We start from the raw sequence: 27,193 nt of genomic DNA, 5'->3' as shown, positions 1-27,193 counted from the left end.
AAAAAGTTTTTCCTATATACCTGGTATTCCAGTAGAAAATTTTGTTTCCCTACCATGACCATACTCTGCCCCTGCAGCCATGATTTGAGCAAAATTGAATCTACATTACCTGAGGATGCTTGCATATCAGTATGACTGACTAAGGACATACTGTTCTTAAGAAGAGTTTAAAAGAATCTATCTTATATATCTCAATTCAAAACTTTGATCCTCTAATGTAAACCCACCTTATTCCCGGAGGCCATGATTTGAACAATTTTGAATCTTCTTTCTCCAAGGAAGCTTTCCCACAAGTTAAAAAGTTTGGGTTTACAAGATTCCATCATATTTTTACTATTTCCCGATTATTTTCCCTTTGAAAAGGGTGCGAACCTTCCGTTTAAGAATTTGAATCACATTTACCCGAGGATGTTTTATGGCAAGCTTGGTTGAAATTGGTCCAGTGATTCTGGAGAAGAAGTAAAATATGTGTAAAGTTTACGGACAGACGAATGGACAATGTACGACAGGTGATCAGAAATACTCACTTGAACTTATAGATTAGGTGAGCTAAAAATACTGCAATACTTACATTATTTCGTTGAGTTCATTGGAAGGAATGAAGATTGGATTTCGAAAGGTGCTGGCTGATAGAAGAAAAAAATGATTAATTCTCTAACATATCAGCTAAAAGCTGTGATACCACAATGTCTTTAATAAATCGATCTGGTAACAGACTGTGCCTGTAGTTTAGTGTCAGATAAAGTAGAAGTGACGCACTATTTTTGAATTTCCATTTGATTTTAACTTAATAATCTTTTGTATTTTCAAAAGCTGTGCCTTTGCTTCTGAAGGGAAGATGACATTGATTTGATATATTCATCATTTCTAAGACCATGTTGCTTGGTATGCAGCCCAGTGTAATTATGACCACTGTTCCAGCAGTGTCGTCAGTATTGCAGTATTTGGACAGCACTATTTTAGTATATGGTCAGTATATAGTAACATTAGAATGATACTAACACCTGTGTGCGGGTGTGGTACCTGATATAGAATGTGAAATCCAGATGCACTCTGCCACTACTGCCAGTTCGACAGTGGGATGTGCCAGTGTTTGTTTTACATCCCTTTGAGAATATTATCGCTCATATTGAGACTTCACCAGTTGTAAGTTTAGGCATATCCTTAGCGCTCAGGACCGTAGCAGTGAGGGTTCAATACTTCAACGTTTGTCGTAACGCGGGATGTTCGTTTTTAGGGTCATATACAAAAGACCCGTGATTCTCACATCTGAATGCCGAGCGTTTGGCAAAGCAGCATTTATTACCTATATTTACCCCCTCCTTCAAAGACGAGGGCATATTGCTTTGCACCTGTCGGTCCATCGGTAGACGACATGTTGTCCGCTCAATATCTTGAGAACCATTCATTTGATCGTAATGATATTTCATGTGTGGGTTGGTTATGAGTCGAAGAGGACTGATTTTCAGGTTAGATCGTCAAGGGTTACTCCACTCTGGACATAGGAAGATAATGTCCGCTCAATATTTTGATAACCCTTTGCTTGACAGACATCATACATGGTACACTGGTACATCCCTTTGGAGTAGATGACTCCGGTTGATTTATAAGTCACATGGTCAAAGGTCAAGGGTTCAACTGAACATATGAATATACTGTTCCCTCAATATACTGAGGACCCTCTGCTTGACAGATATCAAACTTGGTACATCTAAAGAAGTAGATGACCCCTATCAATTTTGAGGTGACATGGTTGAAGGTCACGGGTAAAACTGGACACCGGACTAAAACTGGACACAGGAATATTTTGCCTGCTCAATATTTTGACAACTCTTTGCTTGACAGATATTAAACTTGGTACACTGGAACATCTTAAAGAGTAGGTGATCCCTATTGATTCAGGGGTCATGTGGTCAAAATTCAAGGGTCAAACTGGATATAGGAAGATAACGTCAGCTTAAAATCTTAAAAGAATCCTTTGCTTGACAGACATCAAACTTGGTACACTGATACATTATAAGGAGTAGATGACCCCTATTGATTTTTAGGTCAAAGGTCAAGGGTCAATCTAATCTGGTCAAATGAGGATATAGTCCGCTAAATATCTTAAGAACCCTTTCCTTGACAGACATCAAACTTGGTACACTGGTACATCCTAAAGAGGTGACCCCTATTGATTTTAAGGTCAATGACCAAGGTCAAACTGGACATAGTAATATATTGTCTCCTATATTTTAAGAATCATTTGCTTGATTTACACCAAACTTGGTACATTGGTACATCCTAAGGAGTAGATGACCCTATTGATGTTTAGATCACATGGTCAAAGACAACGGGTCAATCTACTCTGGACATAAGAAGATATTATCTGCTCAATATCTTGAATTATTTTGGTACTATCAACCAAATGATACATGTGTATAACCCTTCTCAATTTTGCACCACAGGGGCATACATGTTTTACAAACATTTCTTGTTAGGTATTAGGTTTGAGCGGGGCTCGAACTCACAACCTCCCAAGCTCTACCACTGAGCTACCATATAATAACGAGAATGTGAGGGTATGGATCGTAAGATGACACGATAGTACGATGATGTTTCAATAATGAGATGACGAGGATATTTCATCATCGTACAGAACCAACTAATAGGTTTCCTGAAATATCGATGAAAAGGTAAAGATAACGAACAATGATTTATCTCGTAAATAACACAACAAATACAAAACTGAGAAGGGCAAACACGGACCCCTGGAAACACCAGAGGTGGAATCGGGTGCCTAGGAGAAGTTTCTCCTCATTAAAGACAGATTGTGACATAAATGTCTGAAATAGTTTTCATAATTTTTATTGAATTGTCCTCAGCATATTCCAATGCCAAGCGTTAAAAAGAATGACAAATTAACAATATCATTAACAACAAAATAAAGTGCTTTAAGAATATTTACACATTTCTCTTTGAACGTACATTTTGTACATAATGCATCATTTGCAAACATTTACAAGCAGATAATTAGGACTATCCTTGTCAAACACAAGCCAGCTCTGTGACCTTTGTCGGAGAAAACGAATCAGTTTGGTATGTAACCAAATAACAGTGGTAGAGAATCGGATAAAAAAAAATAACAATTTCTTATACACACAGTAAATCAATGAAATGACGCTACGAGTTCATGGGATTTCTATTCACTCTAGTAATGATTGTCAACTTACCAACATTCACTTCCAAGTAATCTGTTTTATATTGCATTAGGTGTTTTGTAATTTACATATGACACTTGATGAATATAATGAGAATAGCTCACCAAAGGTAAATATTAACGGTCGCTAAATCAGCATTACAGTGGTGAAATTAAGGAAGCGTTTCAACACAAACATTCAAAGTACACCAACCTTAGTCTGTGCATGAAATAATGAGAACTAAAGTGCACCAATATGTTTTCATGATTATAAAAAATATTCATAATAATGATAACGAAAGTAAAATACTGACGTTTCAAAATTATCATCGTACTGGAACAAAATGTTTCTATTATACTGTTTATTCCAGATGAACTACGCAGTGATGAAATGGGAGATACGCTCTAACAAATGTCAGAATTATTGCATTGAAAAACTGAGAATAGGTCACTCAACTTTCACATTCCCACAGATTGATCATGTATCACTGGAGTACCAGAATTACATTTCTGAGGGTTCGTTCTGCCGTTTGAGGGCGGTATAAGCCTTTTCCACCCGACTGAGCTTTTGTAAGAGTTGATTAATCTCGTTCGTTCTCTCGCGTTGGGTTTTCGGGGAATCTTCTCGTGATGGTTCGTCTACTTTATCGACGTCCGTTTGGCTACTGCTATCAGTTACGAAGTCTTCGTAAAGTTTGTTTATCTGTTGTTTTAGAGGAATCAAATCATCATTGTTTTTGGGACTAACCGTGCTCCTCTCTTTCTCTTGCAGAATTCTGAAGAAGAAAAAAACGAACCCATCAACGAAAATCACAGACCATATATACATGTATGCGTAATTGCCACAACATTGTGTTTCTCGTTTTTCTAGGCTGTCTAACTCTTGTCCAGAATACTAATAAATCAGTGCATTTGGCTAATATCTTCCGAGATTTCCGCCTCCCAGTCTCATTAGTTTCTATTAGAGATGTAATGACTCATTTAGTGGAAACATTCCATTTTGTAATCAATGTTCCATTATGAGGTACATGCCATTTCCCGTAATTTTCAAGCAATTGTTTTATTGAATTGATATAAAATTGGTATTTTCTTTTTTCCAATAGCAATATCAAAAAACAATATACATCATGGTAAATTAATATCTATATGTTTCATATAGGTTTGCTATGCATCAAAGTTGTAATAATGTATATTAATATTCTTATTGCTAATAGCAGTCGCTCCAGAAAATTTCTTTTCTTTTATAAATCCATTGTCTCATAGAATTACCTATCGGCACCATTTGCCTTTATAAAAAGACATAGACAACAGACAGCTATCCTGATACTCCTAATACCTGCAATACCACTGTAGATCACATTTATTTCGCGAAACCTTGTTTTCGCGTGGATACAATGATGTATTTATTTGCGAGACGAAACTATCGATAATGATTATTTAATAAAATGAGATTTACAGTATTGGCAAACATCTCTGGTGAATACAAATCAACGAACTGGCTTTCAATGATCAAACACAATAACATTGAGCTACATAAACTCTCTTTGTAATCAAACACAACTAACCGTTTATAGTGACGGATGCTTGTATGGACGTGCTGTAGTTGAGTAAGCACTGCCTTTGTTCCATGGGTGTCCGTTACCCCTGATTTTGTGACCACGTCTACCGGAGACTTGTCTATAATGGCGAGGGCTCCGTGCATTTTAGTAACCTCTTCAGAGATTTCCAGCAAAGATTTTCTCAGCTTATCAATCTCAACATCTTTTTCGATTAGAATCCTATAAATAATTTTACACATTGATGATGAAACGCTAAACAGAATATACATTAGTCGCAATTTTTGTTTGCATTGAAAAATTCCAAACGGTTGACAAAACTTAGATTTTTCTGATTTTTGTTTTATTATAGTGGTTTTGCGTGTATTCGTTCAGAGATATTCTTACATACCGTATATACACAGAATTTAAACATTATATACTCAGCAATATGGTCTTTACATGTACCGAATTATCTCTGTTTTACAGTTTAGAATGATTATCTTTGCTCTTCTCTGCCCGTCATTCTCTTTTCTCAGTAGTTTTTATTGATCATACGCGACATGGAAGAGCAACTGGAAGACCAAATTGTTGGACAATGTAATGACCTTTTTGTCTACAGTTTGTCGCCATTCCAATCTCCTTTGCACCGTTTCTATTACACCAATTTTTCATCTAGCATGTTTTCTGTTTTCATTTTAGAATTAGAAATTACTACTTTTTATGAAAAAGTGAAGATAACGAACAGTAACCAATGTCATATATCAAAATAGAACAAAAGCGGACCCCTGTACCCACCAGAGGCGAGATCAGGTGGGTAGGAGGAGTAAGCATTCCTTGTTGACCGATCACACACGTCATGAGCCTTCGGTCTTGATCAAGTAAATGGAGTATCCGTGGTCAAAATTATTATGTAAACAAGATGGTATGAAACACTTCGACCAGCATTCAACCGAATACTACATGTACGTAGTATTCATTATCATAACGACCATAAAATTTGAGAATGCTGGCTTTAAACGAGAATGTTGAAACCTTTGTAACATGACTTATTTTTCAGTACCCAGCCTTTTTTTTAAAAAACTGTTCTAACGAGCAACATGCTCTCGTGTAACGAATCAAGTGATAAACATACGTTTTCTTAGTGAAGAATTTCTGAAGGTTTGTATTTGATACATAGGTCTATATAAATTATATCTTTTTTCTAGATTGTATATGCTTTCACTGTTAAATTTCCTTGAAAAACATTCCCGCACACTGGCAAATATTTATAATCAGATTTAGTAAAATTGAATTCATCAATACTATACTGAAATATACTTTATTTACCACTGGCGACAAAAGTCGACTTGCCCATACACCACCTCGGGCGAGTGAAGTCAAATTGAAGTTTCACTCATTCATAAGAAAGACTGTTATTGGCATGCTTGGCAGTCATTTATCACACATGGTCAAGCAAACTTTAGTCACAATAAAAACCCGTAAATCATGCATAAAACACAACTGGACAACATCTTGGCTTTTGATCGGTAAACATATCGTGTAACACTACCCACTCTATCGACATGGTTTGAAAATTGCGAAAATTTTAATGAGAAAAAATTCAATTCGACTTTAGTCGCCCGTAGCAGTGTATGGGTAATTCGACTTTAGTTACCATTGGCAATGAAAGAGTTTTGAATACAATCTTCATTTGAGACAATCAATATATGTATCTTATAGATTGTGCAGATGAGACAGTCAATATACGTTGTTGAGTTGATTACAATTGTAGCTGTGTGCGATTTCTCCATTCTCTATTAAATAATCAACTCACTTTCCCAGTTTGCTGTTCTTTTCTTCCAGCAGGTCTGCGCTATCCTCAATCTGATGAATCTTGCTGATCAGGATATCTATGTTTCTCTTTTCGTCCGGCACGCCATCTAGCGTCAGCGTGGTCTTGGTCCGCTCACTCTGATGCTTTTCCCCCACAAGTCGAGTATGCAGGGATGCAATAGAAGTCTTCAGTTTGGATACACCATCAACTATCATTTGCTCAAGTTCAGCTTTTTCTCGCAATGTTCTGTAAAATTAAATATTTCCATAATCATATCATATTTTAAAGATGTTTTTCTAAATAGTCCTTTCATTGAAATCGATATGAAATTATTTAAGAGTATATTAACAAAAATGAATAAAATATACTTAAGAAAATGGATTGAATAGCACAGTATGTTACAGTGCAAAAACATACGGAAGCGGCACCCGTAATTGCAGCAAGCCTTGGTTTTTGGGTTTTTTTTTTTTTTTACTAATACCTTACTTTAGTATTAAATTTACTTCATACAATCTAATAATGCACTTTTTATCATGCTTTTAGGTAGAATATAAAAGCACTGAAGAGTTAATGACATCAGAAAGTTTTACGTAGCAAGTTCTATTATCATAAGATAAAATGATTTTAAGATAAAGTGCGATGCTCAGCTAATCAAATAGCGTGTTACAAACGAAATTGGTTTACATCGTTATAATGAGCACTACTCCATGTTTGTTAAGGTATATTGTAAGTTATGAATGTTACAGGGACTATACGGGTAGGGATACAACTCACGTGTTCAGATTTTCCTGTAATTCTGACTCCAGCTCCACAATCTTCCCCTCCATCCCCTTCTTTTGTTTGTTGTATTGTTCTTCTAGCTTCTCCACTTGTTTCTCTTTTGCCGCCTTTGTGATAGGCTGGAGTCCCTTCAATCTATCGGAGAATGATAAATCATAGATTTCATTACCGATTCAATACATCTGTACACATACATCAACATCATCAAGTGGATTAGTCTTTTACTTCTCTTGTTCCCTCCTTAATTCTGTTACAGTGTTCCGTAACCCCCTGTTCTCATCACCCAATCTGTAAAAAATGGTAAAAAAAAAAAAAAAGATTGAACAAAGTCGTAATTCATCATACTTTACAAGACTCGCAAGTGTTTGCCCAACCATCTATTTTGTATTGCTTGTAGGAGTTATGAGATTGATCACTGTTCGTTATCTTTACCTTTCGCAAGTCGTAACATATATTGGTAACAGAATATGGAATTCTCGTAACTTTAATTACTGACCTTTTCAACTCTGTCGTTTGTGAAGCCTTTTGTCTCAGTAGTTCATTCTCCAGACCTCGAACCTTTCGGATGATCTCTTTGAAGTCATCAAAGTCGTCCCCTTTTTTCCCAATCGTCGTAGGGGAGCGTCCATGAGTCACTGGGATCCCGGTACTTTCCCGGGCTATCTCCGATAACTTTTGTATTCTGAGGTGGTCGAAAAGACGTCCAACTGCTTTGTTCAGATTTTTAACTTCATCATTTCCCAGTGTTGTCACTGCCTGTATTCGTCTGTAAAAATTAGATATCACAATCACCTTATACGTAGGTAGAAAACGAGGAGACAACATTAAAGATTTACTGCTTTGAAATCGAGCGCGGTGTAAATCATGAGAGAATTATTTGATATTATGATACACTATAAACAGCGATGTTTCTATGGAATTAGGAACAAAACTTTAGGTGTTTAATAATTGAGAATCATTGTATTTTCAATCTAGTGTTAGTTTTAAAGAAGAAAATAAAATCAACTCAACTAGAAGTAGAGGTTTTGATAAACGTTATACTTGCGTCTTCCTTTGAATGTTAAGTTTTAATTTCAAGACAATTGTTAAACAAATCTAGCTATGAAGCAACAGTATGATTGAAAGAAAACTCGTCTTCTATCTCTACGTAAACAGCAAAAACTCACTCGCTAGAATCTAAACTACTTGTACATAAAACTCACCGTTTAGGGCTGTAAAAGTTTAGAGACAATATAAGGATAGAACCAGAAGTTGACTTTCCAGAACATAGTGGAAGACACATTAACAATGGCATAGTATGAAAGGCAAATACTATAAAAATCAACATATCCTTTCCACAGCCATAGCGTTAAAATGCGTAATGGCCAAAAACAGAGATTGTAACCCCCTGCGCTGGGTCCCAGAGGAGAATATCATAACATATTTGGAATTATTTGTAAGGGGAAGTTACATCCTATCGGTTGGTAAAATTGCAATAATCTGCTTTTATTTTGTTCAATTTTATAGATCCTTAAATATGCTACAAGCATAAGTTTCATGATGCATTTTTTTCCAGATTTCCATACCCTTCAGCATTGGACCGGTATAGGTTTCGCTTAATAGGCACACACGCAGTCTAAGCCTGGTTCCCGAGGCCTTGCACAATCGGAAGGTCTCGGAAACCAGGGTAACGCAGTCTAGGTGTCAAAAGAAAGAAACCTTAATAGAAGGTGACAAAAAGAAAGGGAAGGAGGTAAGGTTATAAAAAAGTATTCCGCGCATACTTCGTGTCGGTTCGGCGTGACCGCCGCGCCGTGGCCTTTGGACACGAGAGGACCGATCCCGATGCGCATTCTGTAGAATATTAACCATATTTCCCCTTGATGCAAAGAGTGTATTGATACAGTGCTTCACATTTTCAGTGATATTTTTTTCTAATCCCCTCCCCCTTTTTCAGTGGAACATTCTTCAAACTCCCCGGGTACCGAAAGGATACATATCAACAGCATTCGAGTACATGTATTGCGTTCTATAAACAGTGACCTAATTTCTGTCACGTGGTATGGTGTTGACGTAACAGTGTAAATTACATTTATCCTTGAAAGGTTTGTTGATCGTGTGGAAGTCACTGAACCTGTTGTGTCTATCAAACTTTTCCTGCCAGTGGTTAAAGCTAAACGAAACACCGTCTTACTTTCGTAAAGAATTAGAAATCTGACACCACAGACACCATCGAAGACAATAGAAAACCGATCTCCATGAATTTTGTCCTTTCCATTTGACTCTTTTATACAATTGCAATTTTTTAACACGATATAACTTTACATTCATATCACTTTAAAGAAAAAAGGACAATGGAAACCCGATCTCTAATGCTTATGTCATTTCTATTTCACTGTTCTACGCAAATGCAATTTTCAAACTCTTTACATTTATATCATTTGAAGAAGAAAATACATTACAGGAAAAATTAATTCTTTGAGAAATTTAAATTCCCCCACAGGGGAAAACAATCCAATGTGATTTTCAACAAAATTCCGCTGGGAAATTTATATCTCTAGTACAAAATAGATTTTTTCTTTATGCCTTTTATTCAAAGGTATTCATCTCGTCTGTCAGATATATGATTAAGGTGATTTGAAGTATATAGGTAATGATCAGTCATATAACACGTTTTTTCTTCAGATGTCATCTGTCGATAGGTGCAAAAATTACAAATTTTGATAAAACTATATCTTGCAGACGGTCCTTAGTGCATCTCGGATGTCGTTGCCATTATATCAAATCTAACTTTTGCTATATGTCTGGTCGATGTGTTTTTCCTATTGACGTGTTTGATTCTATACCTCTTTTCTGTCTCCTTCTTTGGTTCCCCAATCACAGAAGTGGTGGATCTCCGGGGGCGTTCTGACAGGGGATCCGAGGGGGGCTTACTGATTGTCTTGGTGGATGAACTCTGTATATAAAACATTGAATGGTGGCGTATTCACGCTTAATGTATATGTTACTGCTACTTAGACTTGTTGAGAGATGAAAACACACAGAGAACCTGTATTTTACTTCGTTTATGAAAGATTTTGATAACGGGTTTCTGGGTCCCTACTTACAGATAGAAACTCTTTCTTCAGATGAGTGAAGCCCGATTTTACATTTTTGAACAGTCCTTCTTTCTTTAAAGCCTTCTCTAAACCAATAAGAGTTTGTCTGACTTCAGCAGGCGTGGCGTCACCAGTCAGGACCTATGGAACATCAAGAGGAGATAATGCTTATAGTTAAGATTCATCAGAGATCACATACAATCACTAAGTCTTAGCAGGATAATGAAAGACGGTTCATCTAGATAACTTATTCTAAGATTCTAACATATTATAGGTTGCATTAAAGATCAGGTTTCAGTTGCACGAAGTTGAGTTATGTTTAAGTGACAGTTAACGTTTAGTTAAAGTTATGTAAATGTAAGAGTCAATGGGAAGTTATAAATGTTTGTTAAAGTTCACTAACTGTCGTGCAACTGGGTCCAGATCATAAAAAATTGTCCGAAGTTTCTATTCGATGAAAAAACAGCATACGCATGTGCGAGGGTCGACCAATAGCAAATACTAGTAAAAGTATATGTTGCTTACTATTTCGCTAAAAAGTAACGGAAGCTAAATTAAAAGTTATTTGCTATATACAGTTCTTGCCATAGTATAAGTAATTTAATCTCAACATCGATGGTTATGTATCATTTTCATTTCACTGGTTTGTTATCATTTATCAACTTATAGATCATATCACAGAAACGGAACAGATGAGACTTAGCAATGTTCCATTTACCGGTATGCATGTTCTTTGGAAATATTAACAGAAGGGTGTGGTTTTTTCACACAAAGTGCTATCAAGCAGAATCTGCAAAGCCAGATCTACATGTAGTATAAGAAGTATGTGAGATGTATTGCATGAGACATGAACTTTTAATATCAGGACATGACACTATCTACTACCTCCTTTTAAAGAACTTTAAATGGTTTTTCTGACCATCAACAAAAATAATGCCTCGTTTTGAATTATTCAAACATTATTAGTTCACGTTGGTCGCCATTTTGGATTCCCCGATTTAACTGTAACAATTTACGACTGGTAAGTTTGAAAATATGCTGTGCTGTCACCCTATTTTGACATGTACGTTTTTGTAAGTACAATAACAAGATGGGGATTCATACCAAAGAACCGTGTATATTTACAGTTTAATCGTAAATCCAAAATAACCACAACCGAGATTACGAATGCTCTAAAGTTCACTGGGTTAATGATGTTACTGATAGTGAAATCAGACTAATTCCAAGTCCAAAAAATACAAGATCGATATATTGATTATTGGGCTACATGTGTTTGTTTTATCCTTCATCTACGCTACATTGATAAATCTTAAATGAAGACACTAATTATTATGATAAAGGTGAAGATAACAAACAGTAATTTATCTCATAAATCCTGTACATAATACAAAATATAGAGCAGGTCAGAAAACCAGAGGTGGATCGGGTGCCAAGGAGAAGTAAGCATCCCCCTGTTGACCGGTCACACCCGCCATTATCACTGTAATGTTGAACAGGTAAACGGAGTAATCCGTAGTCAAAATAAGGATGTAAAGAACGGCTTTATAATAAGTATGAAACAAGTCAGACCTCATGATATGTTGTCTTTGGAAATATTAGATCATTATAACGACCATAGAATTGTAGTATTTAAAACCAATCACCTACCCTAGATGAAGTTAATTTGAATTTATCAAATTCTTCTGCCACTACCCTTGACAAGAGAGATTTCTTTTGTGTTAGAAGGTCTGTCAGATGCTGTTGAAGTGATGTGACCTTCGATTTGTAATTCGCCATCTGCAAAAATTAACAAAGTACATTATTTGTCAAACTACAAGAAAGTCAGTAAACCTCTTTCCCATCTTCTCTCAGACTTACGAATCTAATGCTTTATCCAATTTCACAAAAGTTAAAACACTTATGTTTTAGTATTCAATTCCTGCATACTAACGGAACAGACAAGGAGAATGATGATCGAATATCGACGACGTTCTCGTTTTGATACATGCAGTAAATGTATAAAACAAAAGGGATCAAAATTTGATATATATAGTAAAAAAAAAAAAAAGTCTAAAGAAAGCTATACTTACAGCTTGCTTATTCATTTTGATAATTAGTCTTAGACTTGGAACATCAGGGGTAACACTGAACACATAGGAGGTGAAAGAACTCTTTTCTAGTTCAATACCTACTCTGAGCAGTTGTTATGTGATCCCATCTATCGGATAACGAAATTGAATAGAACTATTAGAACAAAAACAAGAAAGGGAGATTTAACAATAGGTAGTTGTCGTTGTCTGCCAAATTATAGCGACCAAGGGAGACGACAGACAATACGGAGAACAGGACATTACGGCGAGCATGGTTAGGGTACCACAGAGTAGGACATTACGGCGAGCATGGTTAGGGTACCACGCTTCCTGTTGTTCGTTCCCAGACGATGCACACCCAATAAAGACGTCACAGAAGTGACAGTGGTGTCAAAATACATCTTGACGATTGTGATTGTTTACTAGAACTTGTAGTATTAAGAGTGCAAAGAATAATTAGTCTGTTTGTTCTTTTGTAAAATGTCTCTGTTATGTTGGGGCACAAACATGATTATTTAATTTCAGTACAATTCAATTGATTAAGTATATATGCTTCATCTGAAAAGGTATGATAGCAGTTGTAAATTTCATTATGTTGGTGCACAAACATGATTGTTTAATTTCAGTACAATTCAATTGATTGAGTAATATGCTTCATCTGGAAAGGTATGATTGCAGTTGTAAATTTCATACATTATGCATCTTTTGTAGATATTAAAAGGGTCGCAAATCAATCCGAGTATTGACAGCATAGTTTTCAGAACTACGTGTACATATTACGTATGAATAACTCATAAGAAACATAAGGAAAACACATATGTTTGATGAAGTATAGATGCACTATAGAAAACAAATACTCGAAGAAAGGAAACAAAGTATTAAATGTACAGAATCGTTTAACAATCTCTGTGGTATTATCAGACTTGCTGTAATTCACATTTCAGAAAAATGGTACTTGTATGTCTAATAGAAAATAACAAAATTACGCGTGGAAAGAGATAATGAAAATATCATACTGTTGATTAGAACAGTATATAGTTTTTGTAAGGCAAATTGTGAAATGATAATGTTTGGTGAAATTAATGGCACACATTGTGAAATTACTGTGTGTTGCGAAAGTACCGCGGTAATGAATTATGTCGTGCAAGTAAAAATGTTGTGAAATTACCAATAAAAAGGGGGGAAAGTTGCAGAGGGATCGAATTAAATCCTAACGTTCCCAAATATATAATTGAATCTGGTAGATTTGATTAATGCGTGTATACTTATACCACTTGTTTATTTCGATGTTTTGTAAGTATAGCTATAATGACCGTTGTACCGAATCATGTATACTAACTTGAGCGGAGAAACTGGTGAATTATCAGAACTTATTTCCTTGTCTCTACATACAATAAAATCTGTTCAAACCTAACGTTATATTCCATATTCTGTACCCACAGCTTCCCCTCTCTAATGCACCGAGTACATTTAATCAAAAGTAACGAGTACGACCCCAATAAAAAAAGAAAGAAAAAAACCGACATGCCAGGAAATTTTTCATATCATAGGAAATGAGGATGATCAGAAACTTACCCATAGTTTTAAGACCCTTTCTTCCACGTTATTTTGTGAGACAGCCATTTCTGAAATGTGTCATATAACCTTCAGAAGGACGGAGGAGCTTGTCTACTAATTGATTCCATCTAGAGGGCCCTTTATCTGACATCCATCTCCCTCCACAGGCTTTTAAACACATTGTTCTCGAACTACATTATTTTAATTAATACAGGATATTGTGTTATCAACACCAATTGTGTTAATCGGAACCGCTTTAAAATATGTGTTTACTTCTTTAAAGCTTATTGAATCTGTCAATTAAAGGAAATCCCAAATTAGACTGGGATTGTTAAGATTACCTGTCCAGGTAAACACCTGACACTGGGGAAGGAAACAGAGGCCAGAGATTGGGAGGGATAGTAAAATTATAAACAAATAGGCCACGTAGTCTATAGTTAATTAATACTGTGACTGAAATTCCTTGAACATTTTGATACAAAATGGAGGATATTCCGCTTAGATAAATAGACTTTGTCATGTTTAGTTATTTTGTAAGAAATGTGCAATGAAAATGGAGATGTGGAGAAACTGAGCGCCATAGTAGTTAGTTTGGTCACTCTACTAGTGACATGTATGACAACATAGCCTACTAAAGTATGTTACGTTTCACGGGATAGCTGTTTGTACGTTGTAATAACAATATTGTTAGGCTCTCAATCCCCAAAGAGTGAGAAAATCGCTGCTCTTGGCATAATTTTTTTAACACCCCCCCCCCCCTTTGTAATGATTCCGGATATTTGAGGTACGACCATGTGGAGTTCTCAATTAGTCACTTTACATCACGTGATCTCAATTATGTATAAATACCGAGACTCCGCAGTCGTCAGTGTGATTCTGATAGAAGACCCAGCCAAGTTGAGAGGACGAGATTATGTGTACTAATAAAGTATTCATAGTAAACAATTCCTCGCCTGTTCTTACAGTTAGAGAGTGAATTTGGAAGGCCATCAGAAGTCTGGCCTGCCACGAAGAGGTTGACCTCCAGTAAAGAGGCTAGCCATAGTTCGTTTTTGGTGTCGTCCGCATTGGTTGAACAGACCGTCGTTCAGGCCGCTATACTCATTGTCCGTCCTGAATAAGGCATCCTACAGAGAGTGTAGTGGTTGAAGGGCTACCACATATACTGTCCGTCCTGAATAAGGCGTCCTACAGTATATGGGGTAATCCGAGGGCGACTGGGCTCTACATTTTGTTAAGTTAGCACTACCAGTTACCGTTGCCTGCCTCTGATTGATATAGTGATTCTCTGTTTGATTATAATTTACCTAGATAAGGTTAGGACATATTTGTATATTTTGGCAGTCCACTAAAATCATACCAATTAGTTTAAATTAGTTATTGTTGAATACCCCAAACCCTGGAATTGACCAGGTACGATCCCAGAAGTTAATGTAAATACGTTACACTCTTATTTTGTAGAATTTGTCCATCAATTCTCTTTTTCTTTTCTTTTTTTAAACTATTCAGAGAGAATTTGATTGATATGATATACTTTTTTGTGGGGAATTCTTAATTATTATTGTATACATGGTAATAAAATGGCACTTACAGAACTTTTTGCAAGAGCACAAAGTTAAATGTCGCTGTAGTTTAACACTGAGGAAAGCTCAATTAAAAATGAAGTTCACAAAATAGCGTTTTGGTATGCTTTAAAAAATTGTTGACGTTTTCACAATATTCAAATGAATGTGTTTGTAACAATAGTAAAACCGAGGTTTTATGTAGTAAATTTTCACATACATGTATTGTTGATCATATTTTACGAGATCACTACATCTGAAAAGATTCTGGAAAAGTATTGAAAGGGAATTCACTTCCTATAAGCCTGTACAATGTATTTTGAAATAAATTTCAGTCAAGATGAATGTTTAACAGGACTGTAAGTTAATGTTACTCAATTTTCAATCGTATTCAGGGAAGGTAACTCTTCCTACAAGAACCATCACGTGATTCAGATATCGAGGGTCTCCTATACTACGACTTTACTAAGAACGAAGAAAATTTTGAGACAAATAATTTTCATGTAGCGACGATTTCCCGCTTTTTTCTGTGTGGCTATGTCCCGCAAAAGGGTGACGTTTCTCCGCCTTCTCATTTACTTTTATTCATGTATACATGTATGATGAAATGTTCGTCGATGATTGCGTTCTCAGAATCTGTTTTTCATGAAAGTGCATTTTGAACCTGTAAGCTGTATGGGTCTGGAGAACTGAACACTTTTTGCATTATTTAAGGAATGAATGGCTAAAGGCTATGTCTCACAGCCACTACGTACAATTTGCGCATATTCCACGCATAAAATTTGGTCGTGCATGGATATACATGTACGTGGAAAAATTGAAAAAAGTTGGCGTCTTTATGTGAAATTTTGTCAGATGTGTCACGTTTGAACCACGTTAAAACCATGGAAGAAGTACGAATAAACCACGCAAAGAACACGTAAATCTACGTTTAAGCATACCATACGCGAATCGTGCGTGAACCGTACGCGATTATTGCGCTGTTTATCTGCAATTCATTTTGTGATTCGTGCGTCAATTACGTAATTTAAACGCGATATGTGCGTCATATACGCGATATAAAAGTGATACATCTGTGGTAAATGCATGAAAGGTCCGTTAAACATACGTGGACATACATGGAACGGTCGTGAAAATCCAAAATTTGCGTATGCATCTCGCAAAAATCACGCACAGCTGCGTAAGTTTCACGTAACATTTACGTAAGAATTGCGTATAAACTACGTAAACTACATAAAATACGCATAAACTGCCGAAATCTAAAAAATTGTTGGCAGTTCAAAACCGAAATCACGTAAAGACCAGTCTGCCGAAACCCTCGACGAACATCTGCGCACATCGACAAATGAAAAACGCATGAAACACTTATGAATTACGTATATCGCGCATGTATCACGAATGACCAAAATTTCATACGTGGAATTGTACGTAGTGGATGTGTGATATAGCTAGACGTAAAATTACGTCATCGTCGAAGCCAATCACGAAGGAATTACTTTCGGTCATCATTGTAGGTACAAACACTTTGTCAAATATTCCCTACCAGGGCTTTTATAGAGAAAGAAGACTTAATTGAAACTTGACAAAGACAAAACAATATAAATATACGAAATCAAAGATTATGATTTTAAAAACTCGTTACCTTGGCGGTAGAAGACCTCGTTGTGGCACTGGCCATATTTTTGTAATAATTCAGTATCGGTAAAAAACAACAACTGTATCACGGGTCGTAAATAACCTTGTCACCGTGAAAAAGGAAAATTCTCACTAACAGATAATTAGTTGTAATGTTACACCTATTTAACGTTCCGTTGTTCTAATTGCTTTATCTTCTTTGTTAATCAACCTGATAAGAACAATAGTGGTGTCGATTTAGACACACCTACCATGTGTTGTTGTCTAAAGTCAATAGATTTTCCCTTCACCTGGTCTCAGAAATACAATCTCTCGTGTTAACAAAAATCAAAGTAATAAACTATGAGAGAAAAAAAGCTTTTTGGTTTGTTTCCCCATCTGCTCCCCATATATGTATTTGTACATTATAGTTTACACCTGATAGTTATAAAAATAGATATTGTTCAAACTACACTAAGAAATTAAAAACAATATATAAACCCCTTACAATAAAAAGTAATAATAAAAGTTACTATGAAATTATCGATTATTATTTCATGAAAGATAGTTTTGGTAAGCAAATGGTGTATCTTAACGTATTTTGATTGTTTTGAATTTCAGAAAACAGCTGGATTTATTCACGAGGAACCAGAAAAACATCGAACTATTTTTATTATTTTTGAACACAGTTCCATCGTGTTCGACACAGTGTGGGAATTCACAAAGAAATGTGACGTTTCACTTTTGTTGTAATTAATTTTAAAGTTTACGATGATTTGTGTACAATAGCCCGGCTGACACTTGTCTTTCACAGTACATCAAACATCGTTCTCCTCTGATCTGGGGGCAGTGCGTTCAGAGACCAGGAACCTGAAATCTTGAGACATGGAATATTGATAGATGTATTTCGCATAATTTGTGGCCCATGTTGAAGAGTGCAATTGCTGCTTTGGAGTAGAGCAGAGATCACAGAAACACACTTTGTAACCTTTTATTATTATTTATTTTTTTTATGTCCTCAGGATTCTCTCCGGGATCCGGTCCTGTACTTACAGACGTGTAACCGTGTAAGGAGAGGGCTGAAACAAACTACCTGTGTCCTCCCTGGCCAGTCTAATTCAGTTTTTACATAACTAGGTAATTTTTCTTTTCTTCAGAAAATCTACTTTGAAAATTTGTCACTTTATTCAAAGGTACCAAGTAGAGAACGATGGAGTGATTTTGTCTAAACGATGTAGACGAAAATAGACTGATGATACTCGGGCAACTTTTTAAATAATTGAAGTAATATAACTGAAAAACACGTACGGGGATCCATCTTCGAATTAAATCGATTGAGAATTTTCCGGGATCCGGGTTGGAATACACGTAGTACATGTTCAGTACCCCATGTTTGTTGTAAAAGGCGACTAAAGGGGCGGTTTTTCGGATGAGACCACAAAAGCAGAGGCATCATGTCACATCAGGTACGAGACGATGAAGATCCCTCCCTGCTCAAAGGCCGAAAGCGCCGAGCATAGACCTACCTTTTGCAGCCCTTCACCCAAGGTTTCTGATCCGCTCCGCTTCACGTGGAGCTGAGCGGATCAGAAACCCTTGACTTGGGAAGATAATCTCCCTAATCTAGTTTTATTACTTTATTCAGAATCAGTTTCATGATGATTACTTATTCATGATGCAGATTTATATTCAGAATTTTTTTTCTCAAAACATCATTTAGCAAATTCACAGAAGAAGTTTATATTTCTAATTAACAACGGAAAGGAATTTTTATACAAAGAGGACATGTATTCAAGCTTTCTAAATCCGCCAAGTCCGCCTACCCTGCTTAGATGGAATTTTTCATTGCTCGATCCCGTTTATTTTCTTATGTTTTACTATACATGTATAATTGCTGCACGATTACATACCTTTGACAATTTAGTATATCGCTTTATATCTTCATTCTCTGACAAGTACGTGTAGTCGCTCTCCATTGTGTTAATTAGTACTATAAGGGACTGTATCAGTCAATACTGAGTGTTGTGTACTACTACAATGCTTATAGCCCTGACTGTAAGCGTACTGCGTCACTCTCCTAAATCACCAGTCCGTACTATTCACGTAGGACTGTCTGACTGACGGTGTGTGACTAGTCACATCTCATTCACTTCAGTGAGAGTGTCCCATTGGTATATCGGTTTACTGAAACACAATAGAAGTTTGCATTTGCAATAATTATTTAAATTTCGGAATTTCTCTGGCGCTTTAATACCTCATTAGAGCTAGATTTAATAACGAGCGATGGAGACAATCATGAGATTGAGAGATCGACACGAATATATTGCAAAAGTACATTCATCATAAGAAATGAATGCTTTGAATTTTTAGTCTGAATTGACTAGCGGTTAGATGCAGTGCGCTTTGGGCGGTCTATAGCGGTTAGATGCAGTACGCTTTGGGCGATCTCTTGATTCCATCCCAGATATCCATCGTACAAAAAGGGGGAGAGTGACCTTTTTGTTCACAATGCATATATAACTTTATTTACAGCAATTTTCATTCAATCATATTCAAATTTGATATTGCATGTGAATTTAACGAAAAAATAAAAAAAAATTTAAAAACAATGGAGGGAGGTAGGGCTGATTTTACGTGCCTGAAACCATCATTAGGCTAAGAAAAATATTTGTTACAGTATACATTTTGTCATCCATTGTATGTGTAGTTCATGTTACAATCAAACATACAAATTCTAAAATGGACAATTGATATCGTCAAATTTATGTAACAATCAAACATGCAATTTTTATATTAATATTACATACATGAAGACATTTTTAATGCGTGTTTAAAGTTTGAATTGTTGCGTACATGAATTGAATGAACGATATCTTTAATTCAAATTAATTTAAGAACAATTTTGGAATAATTACGTGCATTAGTAATGTTATATTTATTGATATCATATACAGTAAATAAAACTTGGTTATGAGGAAGTCACTTAGAGTTCCTTATGTAACATAAATGATCTCTCTCCGTATTGAAAATCAGATAATAATTTTACGAGTGCAATTGTATTCCGCCATGCTGAATAGTTGACTCAAGGCAAAATGAACGGTGGTTCATAATTTCAAAATTTGAAACTCGGTATCGCAAATTATGTGTTTACAATGGTAGTTTTAGTCCAGTGCGACAATTTAAGGGCAAAATTATGAATACACGTCGTCTCTTCTCGTCAAACGCAACAATGGAAAACATAATGCACTATATGAATGACAAAAAATCTGCTATATTGACACCATATGCTTTTTGCTTATTTTGGACTTTTGCAACTTTTGCATATTATTCTAACTTTCAGATTCCGTGATACTTTTTCTTATATGGTTTTTTTTTTGTATATATTATGTTAGATACTTACATGTATCTGTTTTACATACAGTAGTTGATGTTTTTACTTGATTCGTCGTTTATTTAATAATAAATGACCATTCATTCCAACCTTGTGTTTTTCTTGGTGTTGGTGTCAAACAGAGCACCGCTTTATCGTGTTCCCATAAAAACTGCTATATTGTAAACAGTGGCCTGATTTCCTAGACATTGCCAGGTAGTGTATAACCTAATTTCGGTGAAATGTTTTAACTTTAAAGTTATTTATAAGGCGCAAACTTCCCAGAACAGTCCCGGATCATTCGATATCTGACATATTGGACATTTTGCTACTTATTTTCAAGATCTGTGTCATCACAAAACATGTTCAAACAGAATAAAAACTGTTTTGTGTTTATTCATGTTTTTGTACATATTAGTAACTGTTAACAAAGTATTACAAAAAGTCGTAACTGTGTAACAGTGACTTCTATAATCACGTGGAAAATTTTAAACAAACATCGGAAATATCAGACAAATATCGTATTCAAAAATTTATCGATGTGTCAATATCATTGGTCTCGGGAGGTGGGTGGTGTCCTTCCTTGAATAAGAAATATATAAGTAATATAATTCTTCATAAAATGGTATAAGTATAACTAACACTGAACACCTACACAGTTTTATGCTATCATGTTGTAAATTAATCGCAACTTTTCGGCTTGCCAGAGTGGCCCGAGAATGTGTGATTGGTTGTAAACCCAAGCATCTATGATGTTGCCTTGTTCTGGGCACATCGTTCTGGAAATTTCCATAAGGCTGATTCAAAACCAATATCATGGATTGAAGAAACGAACAGGCATATTTTATTTATTCAACAACTATCAAAATTTATTTCTTTTGTAAGATCAAAATCAAGCATCGATAAACAACAGATTTGCTTCATATCATATTATCTTTAGTTGTCATTAAAAAAAAAAGAAAACTGACTTAGATCCGCCATTTTTGAAGCGTGTCCGCCACAGTACTTAGGCTGACACCCCCCCCCCCCCCCCCCCCCCCACCACACACACACACACACATATTTCTTTTTATCTTAATTAAACTGATAAATTGCACCTATAAAGTGAAGGACGAAGTTTTACTTTCTTCTTTGCATTTAAAGAATTTTGACAATCGGGAAGCAAAATAACACCTCTTTGAATTTAAGATAATATGGCCAATTCGTCGGGTAAAGCGGGATAACTTGCATTGCTAGACTCTCCCTAAAGAAAGAATTGACAAAATGGCTGGAGTCGGAGTATACCTGCTGGCACTGATGGTCTCTCATGATAATCATTAATTTATTGTTCAATTAGACGTTAAGATTAATATTATTGAAAATGATGCGATATTTGGGGGTTTGTTTGTTTCGTTTTATTTTCTTCAATTAAATTGCACAGCTTATCAGCTTACACAAACAGAAAGTACAAGTAAAACATTTACCTACTGAATATTTCATATAAAGCATACGGAAAAATCACAAATATACCATGGGTATATATATACATTGTCATAATTTAATCTAAATACACCAAATGTATAACACTACAATCACCACACGAGAGTGAGTATAAGTATGTACAACTGTGTACGTACAACTTCCCCTATTTATGTAGCAATATTCCATTATCACCTGTATATGCTGTTTATATCTCTCAACTGATTCGATACACAAGAGCTTGTTTTGTGTATGGTAAGTTTTTAAATCGAGGCAACTACTGACAAACAAGTTGATGGTACAGGGGTTTCAACAGTCTCGACCGAGGTCAGCATTTCGCAAATTCTATGGTCGTTATAACGATCTAGTTCGTCAATACAACCTCGCATTGGGTCAAATGCTGTTTGACGTGTTTCATACCTATAGTTAGGCCGTTCTCGGCACACTGATTTTGACTACGGATAACTCCGTTTACCTGGCTCAAGTCGGGTGTGACCGGTCGACAGGGGATGCTTACTCCTCTTAGACACCTTATCCCACCTCTGGTGTGTCCAGGGGTCCGTGTTTGCCCAACTATCTATTTTGTATTGCTTATAGGAGATTGATCACTGTTCATTATCTTCACCTTTCACATATTTGGGGGGGGGGGGGGGGGTAAAGAAAAAATGTAATACATGTATGTAAATGATAAATATGGATTAAATCATAGGATTACTAATTGATTAACTTAACTTAAAAGCGAAGACATGTTTCTCATTTTACAAGGCAGTTTGAATAATTACACAGTTCTGTTACCTTCTGTATATACTAAATAGTTGAATAAGTTTAAATAAGCTTGGTATTTTGAAAGAGCGACTTTTGATTGATCACTTAGATATGGACATATAAGTACAGAATGAAATTCGTTTTTCTGTACCATTATGATACCACATAACCCTTTATTCTTACAATTCCTCAGCCTTGTTCAATTGTGAGACAATGAGATGACAACCGAAATCTAGAAATGTTTTATAAAGTTAGTATTGCAGTGTAAATTGTCAAGAAAATATCTATACAAATGACCCTTTAATCTTTGCAATATGTAACTTTTTACTAACATTGCTATATGTAACTTTTTACTAACATTGCTATATGTAACTTTTTACTAACATTGCTATATGTAACTTTTTACTAACATTGCTATATGTAACTTTTTACTAACATTGCTATATGTAACTTTTTACTAACATTGCTATATGTAACTTTTTACTAACATTGCTATATGTAACTTTTTACTAACATTGCTATATGTAACTTTTTACTAACATTGCTATGTGAGAAAGGGCGTAGTTATTCAGTTCATCTTTTTATACCACCACCACCACCACCACCACCACCACCCCCCACCACCACCACCCCCCACCCACCACCACCACCCCCCACCACCCACCACCACCACCACCACCACCCACCACCACCACCCACCCCCCACCACCACCCCCACCACCCCCACCACCACCCCCCCCACCCCCCCCCACCACCACCACCACCACCACCCACCACCACCACCACCACCACCACCACCCCCACCACCACCACCACCACCACCCCCCACCCCCCACCCCCCACCCCCTTCAAAGAAGAGGGGCATATTGATTTGTACGTGTCGGTTTGTATGTCAGTCAATAGACCACATTTTGTCCCCTCAATAACTCCAGAACCATTCACTTCATCGTAATGATATTTCATATGCGGGTTGGATACGAGTTAAAGAGGACCCCTATTGATTTTCAGGTCAAAAGATCAAAGGTCAATCTACTCTGGACAAAGGAAGATGCTGTCCGCTCAATATCTTGAGAAACCTTTCCTTGACAGACATTAAACTTGGTACAATGATACATTGTGATGAGTAGATGACCCCTATTGATTTTGAGGTCACATGGTCAAAGGTCAAGGGTCAAACTAGACATAGGAATAGACTGACCGCACAATATTTAGAAAACCCTTTGCTTGACAAACAAGGTACACTGGTACATCTTCAAGAGAAGATGACCTCTATCGAATTTGAGGTCCAAAGGTCATGGGTCAAACTGGACATAGTAAGATACTGTCCGCTCAATATCTTGAGAACTCTTTGCTTGAAAGACATCAAACGTGATACTCTGGTACATCTTAAGTAGATGAACTCTATTGATTTTGAGGTCACATGGTCAAAGGTTATGGATCAAACTGGACATAGTAAAATACTCTCAGCAAAACATTTTGAGAACCCTTTGCTTGACAGACATCAAACTTGGTACTTTGGTACATCTTAAGGAGTAGATTACCCCTATCTTGAGGTTACATGGTCAAAGGTCAAGGGTTAAACTTGACATAAGAATATACTGTCCATTCAATATCTTGAGAATCCTTTGCTTGACAGACATCAAACTTGGTAGATTGGTACATCATAAGGAGTAGATGACCCTTATAAAATTTGGGTTCATATGATCAAAGGTCAAGGGTTAAATGGACATAATAATATACTATCTCCTATATTTTAAGAATCGTTTGTTTGATTGACACCAAACTTGGTACACTGGTACAGCATAAGGAGTTGATGACCTCTCTTGATTTTAGGGCACATGGTCACTTTGCTTTGGACATAGGAAGATATTGTCTGTCGAATATCTTGAATTGGTTTGGCACTACTATCAATTAAATGATGCATGTGTATAACCCTTTTAAATTTTGCACTATGGGGACATATATGTTTTACAAACATTTCTTGTTATATTTACAATCAATATTGGTTGTCGTTGTCCACCATTTCTTTATAACATGCTTTGAGTAAACAATTCAAGGTTGCTTTCCGTTTTAGACAAACCTTGATTATGTTTATTTTTGTTTCTTGTAACTGATAATCGATAATGATTATCTTCTGACTTCAAAATAGACTATACAATTATAAGGTCATTTTAACGCTTTTAAGAAATTTCATATGCAATATTTCTAAATCGGGCGTTTTATGGAATCCCCATATATAAGAACCACAAGAGAGTATACTATTTATATACATATTAAATACAGCACATTTTGTTTCAATATTGAATTTGTATTTGCCAAGGCTTTTATATTTCAAACAACGTTTCGAGACCAAGGAAGTTATCATACAACATACATAAAGAAAGAACTTTATTTCTAGTCTACTATGGCTCAGAAATATACAGTCGGTCGTTTTTCTATATGGCTAATCATTAGGCCACTGTGACGTCATGACAATTTCCGAAACGGTCTACATCGTTTTTGCTGATGAGAACGGTGAGTAGGGGTATTCTAAATATATTTTGAAAAACGATATTCCAAGTATTTAGTTTGATGTTAATGGATTATATCAATTGCTTTAAATACATATTCCAAGAAAAATTTGTCTGTGCATCGTCATGTTTACAGGTGTATCGTTCTCGGAATGCAGACGATTGGTTTATACTGAATGACAAATGTTCATTCTTTTATGAATTTGTTTTACAAAATATATTGATTGATTTTTATGATTATAAAATTGAATTACCAGTCATCGACTTTATTATTGCATTAGCAAAATACGAAGTACAAGGGAGATGAGTATCAATTTTCTCATAATCGGTTATCACGTATGACAGTATATCGCAGAATAACGACCGCGGTATTCCTTTGATCTTTGCAATATTCGTGGTAGAATTTATAAAAGTGAGAGAGGAATTGATATAAGTGCATGCACTTGTTTTCCAATCTCAATGTATGCACCCATGTTGTTTTTTATTGAAATAAATGCAGTTTAAACTAATATTGCAATTACAATGTTTTCAAAGAACCAGGGATTGCAAAAAAAAAAGTCTTCCTTATTTGATCAGCAAAATGTTTTTGTTTGATATTCAAATTGAATTCTGTATGTAGCTCAAAGCTCATGATCAGTTTGGAAAACATGCAATTCATATGTAACACATAGAACCAGTAGACTTCAGAGTTCCCATTCAGAGTTCATTCAGATAGCATTCAGGAAAATCAACACAAAGTGATATAATACAGACATTGCATTGATGGTGATAAAATGGCTGTAGTGTGCAAGTGACAATTAGGGGATGCATTACGATTAAAGCCACGAACTTATCAATAACGTGGCGCAATACGAATATTTTCTAAGGTTGCACAACTTGACATTGTTTGAGTTAACCAATCGAATATAGATGGTTTTCGTGTTATAAAACTTTATATACTTAGACCTATATACGCAGTATAAACGAGGCGTTTAAACACAAATAATAAAAAAAACTTCATAGAGATGAATTGTATGACTTGCATAATCGTTCATTTCTTGTAATGTTTTGTATCTACGTGAAGTAATAGCTTTACAGTGAGATGATCTGTACATGTATTTTGTGACATTCTTGCTAAATTTATGAGGTACACGTTTACACAAGCAGATGAATTATCAACTGCGTACATCCAAAATTATCTCCTTTAAAAATATGAAATTTTGGTTTCTGCCAGAAGACTTCTCGACCACACCTATGCAATGTAGGGTTAATTTTGACGTAACAAATTCACTTGCGTAGAATCATTCCAATTTCCAGTTTATTTCAATTCATATACAAGGTGACAATGGACATGTTGGTTCACAGTTTTGGTCCATCGTGCGGACCTGTGTCTGTTCAGAACATCTCTTAACTATATAGAATACAGGGTTGATATTCAGTGAACCGAACAATCAGTGCCATAAATGTATTCTAGGTCAAAGTGAAAGTCATATATCAAGGTCGGGGCATACTGTTTTACAAATATACCTCAATATCAATGATCAAGAGAGAATGGATTTTGTCTCTCCACCAGCTTTGGTCTGTATGTGTCTGTTTGTCTGCCTGTAGCCCTGGTCATAATATTTGAACTATACAAAGTAGAGTATATTCACACTTGATGAACCAAATGTTAAGGTCGAAATTTACTTTCAGTTCAAGGTCGACTTGTCAACAGAGCACTTAATCAGGGCTGGGTTCATTGTGTTTTACAAATTCATCTTACTTTCATTTAAATTTCATTGTGTTTAAATTTCCGCTTTAATTCCAAAATAAAATGATCGATATTTCAGCGTCATTTGAATTGAAAACTATTAAAGGATTTTTTTTTTTGTTATGATATTTTACTTTCTAATATTTGGTGTGATACCAGATTTTTAACCATTA

At 35.8% G+C, this 27,193-nt stretch overlaps 1 protein-coding gene across 6 annotated transcripts; it reads right to left on the bottom strand.

Moving 5' to 3' along the window:
* Positions 1 to 2,831: 2,831 nt before the first annotated feature.
* LOC125679357 (centrosome-associated protein CEP250-like) lies at positions 2,832 to 19,200 on the bottom strand. Of its 6 annotated transcripts, none has more exons than XM_048918521.2 (10): positions 19,099 to 19,200; positions 12,034 to 12,162; positions 10,396 to 10,527; positions 10,135 to 10,244; positions 7,806 to 8,075; positions 7,535 to 7,597; positions 7,304 to 7,444; positions 6,530 to 6,775; positions 4,744 to 4,956; positions 2,832 to 3,954 (listed from the first exon to the last, which is right to left on the bottom strand). In XM_048918521.2, exons 1-10 carry the CDS (start codon positions 19,162 to 19,164, stop codon positions 3,681 to 3,683), a joined length of 1,644 nt encoding a protein of 547 aa, XP_048774478.1. In that variant the 5' UTR covers positions 19,165 to 19,200; the 3' UTR covers positions 2,832 to 3,680. The 6 variants fall into 6 exon arrangements, with proteins under 6 accessions (XP_048774478.1, XP_048774480.1, XP_048774479.1 ...); XM_048918523.2 differs by lacking the exon at positions 19,099 to 19,200 and adding an exon at positions 17,217 to 17,318; XM_048918522.2 differs by lacking the exon at positions 19,099 to 19,200 and adding an exon at positions 14,031 to 14,307.
* Between the last annotated feature and the right edge of the window lie 7,993 nt (positions 19,201 to 27,193).

Source organism: Ostrea edulis, chromosome 2 (genome assembly GCF_947568905.1).
Source record: "Ostrea edulis chromosome 2, xbOstEdul1.1, whole genome shotgun sequence".
Classification (NCBI taxonomy): domain Eukaryota; kingdom Metazoa; phylum Mollusca; class Bivalvia; order Ostreida; family Ostreidae; genus Ostrea; species Ostrea edulis.
The sequence above is the reverse complement of the archived record's forward strand: the minus strand, read 5'-3'. Positions and strand labels throughout refer to the sequence as shown.

Excerpts from the sequence above, each read along its gene's own strand:
- LOC125679357 (XM_048918521.2), bottom strand. The coding sequence starts at position 19,164 with ATGGAGAGCGACTACACGTACTTGTCAGAGAATGAAGATATAAAGCGA. Across the intron at positions 12,163-19,098 it reads GATATACTAAATTGTCAAAG|ATGGCGAATTACAAATCGAA; the intron begins GTATGTAATCGT and ends TAATTTTTGCAG. Across the intron at positions 3,955-4,743 it reads AGCATCCGTCACTATAAACG|AATTCTGCAAGAGAAAGAGA; the intron begins GTTAGTTGTGTT and ends TTTCTTCTTCAG.